Here is a 4,866-nt window from a genome sequence, read left to right on the forward strand (position 1 = left end):
TAGATCTTCAACAAAGAATATAAATGTAATTCACCATTTTTTTATTGTTTGAATATTTGTAAAATATATTTACTGTAGTCACATTTTGAGCACCATTTTAAGTTTTATCTGGATCGCAGAATTGCAATTAGTAATACATATTCTTATTGGATCTTTGATTTTGTACATTGTGTATTCTGTGATCTTCTTCTAGGAGTTTATCTTTTATTCAAAATGAATCAGAAAATAAGTATCAGATTGCTCAAAAATACTTCAGAAGCTTATTTAAATGGTGTTTTCCTTTTAGATAAATACCTCATTGTTAGAGATTGAAAATATGGACCATTTACTGTATATTATCATACTTTATTTCATCTTTACTATATTTGCCTTTTTACTTTTAATTAACATGTCATTTCTCATTATTATTTTTCAGATGATTCTTGCCACCTTTGCTGTGGTCCTTCTTGGGATGGTTGTAGCTGATCCTGTAGCTGATCCGGAACCAGGTCACTTTGGAGGCGGACTCCACCGTGGTTTTGGTGGCCATTTCGGTGGTTTCGGTGGGCATTTCGGTGGACGTGGATTTGGACATGGATTTGGTGGTGGGTATGGAGGATATCGTGGAAAAAGGAGCCCTGTAGCTGAACCTGAAGCCAACCCTGAGGCTCTTGCCGACCCAGAACCTGAAGCAGATCCTGGTCAATTTGGAGGAGTCCACCGTGGATTTGGTGGCCATCATGGAGGTAGCTTTGGTGGATTTGGAGGTTTCGGAGGACACATGGGCTTTGGAGGAGGTCATTTTGGAGGAGGTAGATTTTATGGTTAAGAGAAAAGAGATGAAGGTTTTCGAGTTTTCTTCCTAAAAGTAAATAAATGAGAGTATTATCAAAATATGCATTTCTCTTTTATTGACCACACTTATCAATATGAATCATGTATTCTTAATAAATCTTACCGTATAATTATCAAAATATAATAATAATGAATTTTCATACTATAGTCTCACCATTCAAAGAATAATTGCAAAATGAAATTCATCATCTATTTTCAATTGAGAGCATTAAAGTAAATCAGTTCTTTTTTCTTAATATTCCAACGGAAATTCAAAGTGACTGCCCTTTACTTACATTCTTTATTAGGTAGTCACCAAATAATCAAAAGTTATATTATTAATCTTTAACTTCATCATCTCTACGGTAGTAAAAAAGAATGAAATTTGTTTCCTAAAAGATACAATAAAAATAAATAAAATATTTGATGGCTTTTTTTGAAGTTTTACTAGTTTTTATATGGATAAATAAGTGATATGCGAATAAAGAAGTATGATTTTACTGGATTTTTCACATTCATTCATTTGTTTCTTCAACATAAAATGATGAAGAATATGGAAAATATGCTCCAATTTTCAGAAAAGAAGGAGCAATGGCAACTGTTACTTCTTCATGAATATTATTCAAACCTTAAATGTTTACATCGTAACTGAATTTTTGCATGTATGGAGAGGTTTATTTTTTTTTTATTTTTTTTTTTTTTATGAAAGTAATATTTTCCTCCTACTTTGAAAGGGTTCGATTCCAGTGCAGTGACGTAAGTGGTACCTTGGCTTTATTGTTCCTCTGTCCTATAAAAATGTGCTAAAGTTATTCAGTGTCTAATTTTGGATAATATGAGGAAAAAGAAGTACAAAAAAGTAATAAAGTGCTATTCCACAACTTTCTTTGCATTACGAAATCAAACCTCACAATAATTAAAGTAGGGATACTAATTGGCATAATCATCTTTTGGGAAACCTGTCATTATTAAGTTATCATGAAGTTGAAAGTTACCATAAATTGTTGATGTCTTGGAGTAACTACCTAAAGTTGACAGAAATTATTAATATTGTGATCTGAACTCGCAAACCACAATCCACAGTAAAAACTGCAGATAAAACAAAAATTAAATAAGAAACAAAGATGAATCAAGAAACAGGTGAATCTATGCATTCATGGACATAAAAAAGGACTTCGCTTATGATATATGTAGATTGAAAGGATTCTTAGAGTCAGTTATATTGTTCACTTCCAATACAATTTTGTAATCTGATTAAAGTATATTACGTGAACGGCTTTAAGTTAATGTGCAACATGAATGACCGCTCTTAGTAAGAAACTCATTAGGGCACCAGCAAACCTATTATGAACCTAATACATTCAAGAATCCTGTGATAAAAAAGTATCATTTAGCAAATGTTTCCTTTGCTGAAAAGTATTGTTCCGTATAGAAAATTTCTCGTAATCAGTTCTCGAGACATTTCATGATGATTAATCGGTAAACATTGGTATTTCTGGAAGATTTCTTGATTCATATACTCTAGCCACTCATTACTGAGGTATATTGTCTCAATCCTGTCCACAGTAAGCTATCCAGAAACCTTTTCCTTTGCCGACCTCTTGCTCTTTGCCCCTCCTTATCACTCTTTGAAGTGATCACTTCGGAGTTTTTGAGTGCTGGAAATGGCTAGGTCTCTCTCTCTCTCTCTCTCTCTCTCTCTCTCTCTCTCTCTCTCTCTCTCTCTCTCTCTCTATATATATATATATATATATATATAAATATATATATATATATATATATATATATATATATATATGTGTGTGTGTGTATATATATGTATATATATATATGTGTATATATGTATCTATATCAATCTATATATTCATATATATATATATATATATACAGGCACACACAGACAAACGTATATATATATATATATATATATATATATATATATATATATATATATATATATATATATATATATATATTTATATATGTATATATATACATATATATATATATATATATATATATATATATATATATATATATATATATATATAGATATGTAAATACAGGCGTATATATAAATATAGATATATATATATATATATATATATATATATATATATATATAAGTATATATATATACACTGTGTATATCCTTATCAATATATTTGTATATATATATAATGTGTGTGTGTGTGTATAGATATGTATACACACACACACACACACACACACATATATATATATATATATATATATATATATATATATATATATATATATATATATATATATATATATGCATATATACTGTATATGTGTGTGCGTATATACGTGTATATATAAATATATATGTAAATATATAAATATATATATATATAAATATATATGTATATATATATATATATATATATATATATATATATATATATATATATATATATATATATACATATGTATATATATATATTTAGTATATATGTGTCTATATAGATAGATAGGCAGATCGATAGAGAAATAGATAAATAGAATGAGAGATAGAGCGATAGATAGGAGTAAATAAACCCAACCATAACCTGAAGATAGATTATTTAAAAAAAAATATTTTCCTGAACAAATAATTTGTATGACAGCCAACATTCTTTTTGATGTGGAATATGACTCAGCCTTGCAATCGTGACCAATAAATAAGAGAGTTTGTAAGTGATTGCTCTGTTCACGTTTGGCCGTTAAGGCGTAGGAACTGATGGAGCAAGGACGCTCAACGAGTGCGGTGTCCTTTTGACTGGAATCCTTCGACTGTTTTTGCCAGATGATCTGTATTTTATCTGATTTATCTAAATGGTTTTATAGCCTTGCTGAGTTCAGAGTGAGGGTGGGGCGGTCGATCCGTTATGGTTTATCATATGTGTGTGCATATGTGCGTATGTGTGTGAGAGAGAGAGAGAGAGAGAGAGAGAGAGAGAGAGAGAGAGAGAGAGAGAGAGAGAGAGAGAGAGAGAGAGAGAGAGAGAGAATCTGGAAATAGGAAAAGAAGGTGGCCAGAATTATAAACATTGGGAGGACGATGTTCGCATGAGCTAGTAAGGTGATATATGAGGCGAGGTGAGTGCAATTAAACAATCATCGAGTTTATATGCAGCAATGTGCGAGTAAGAACGTCACAAAAATTCAAACATGAACAATCATGATACGCAAGTTGGTCTATAGGAGTGCAAGGAAGAGCGAGTGAAAAGAAATAAGCAAAACCATTACAGCTTTGAGTTACATGTTACATATTTCTAAACAACGTTTCATGTAATGTATTTCTATCAGCTTACAAAATTGTATTGGCAGTAAACAGTATGATTTACACTAATAATGCATTGAAGCTATTTACCTTAGGAAAAAAGCTAGAAAACCTTCATTTCTTCTCTCTCAACCATAAAATCGGCCTCCTCCGAAATGACCTCCACCAAAGTGTCCAACGAAACCTTCACGGAATCTGACGTTATAGAATCCAGGCTCAGTTTAGGGTTTGGGTTGAGCTAAAGGGATCGTTTTTCCACTGAAGCTTCCATAGCCACCATCAAAGCTACCTCCACGATGGGCACCAAATCCAGAGAATCCACAGTGGAGTCCTCCAAAGTGACCAGGATTTGCTTCAGGTTCTGGGTTGGCAAGAGTCTCAGGGTTGGCTACAGGGATCCCTTTACAGGGCTCCCTTTTCCACGGACGCTATAAGCCCATGGGCTCCAACAGGGAAAATAAAGCCAAGAGAGGAAAGGAAATTATGAAATAGATAAAGTACTAGAGAAATAATGAAGAATGAAAATAAAATATTATAAGAACCATTAAAATAGATCTTTCAAATATGGACTCTAAAAAGAGATTTATGTTAGGCTGTTCAACATTAAAGCATTTACTGCAAGTTTGAACTTTTGAAGTTCCGCCTGTTCAACTACATGGTTAGTAAGATCATTCAACAACTTAGTTTCAGCTGGAATAAAACTTCTAGAATATTGTGTAGTATTGAGTCGTACGATGGAGAAGGTATGACTAATAGAATTACTGCAT

The 4,866-nt window shown here is 31.7% G+C and overlaps 1 protein-coding gene across 1 annotated transcript in view; it reads left to right on the top strand.

The window, feature by feature from the left end:
• Window positions 1-409: 409 nt before the first annotated feature.
• LOC137644549 (uncharacterized) overlaps window positions 410-4,866 on the top strand; it is an 8,918-nt gene continuing 4,461 nt past the window's right edge. The window contains exon 1 of the mRNA XM_068377511.1: window positions 410-791. Within this exon, the coding sequence (XP_068233612.1) occupies window positions 416-791 (376 nt within the window). The 5' untranslated portion in view covers window positions 410-415. The remainder of the gene's footprint in view (window positions 792-4,866) is intronic.

The sequence above is a fragment of the Palaemon carinicauda genome, chromosome 7 (assembly GCF_036898095.1).
Source record: "Palaemon carinicauda isolate YSFRI2023 chromosome 7, ASM3689809v2, whole genome shotgun sequence".
Taxonomy (NCBI): Eukaryota; Metazoa; Arthropoda; class Malacostraca; order Decapoda; family Palaemonidae; genus Palaemon; species Palaemon carinicauda.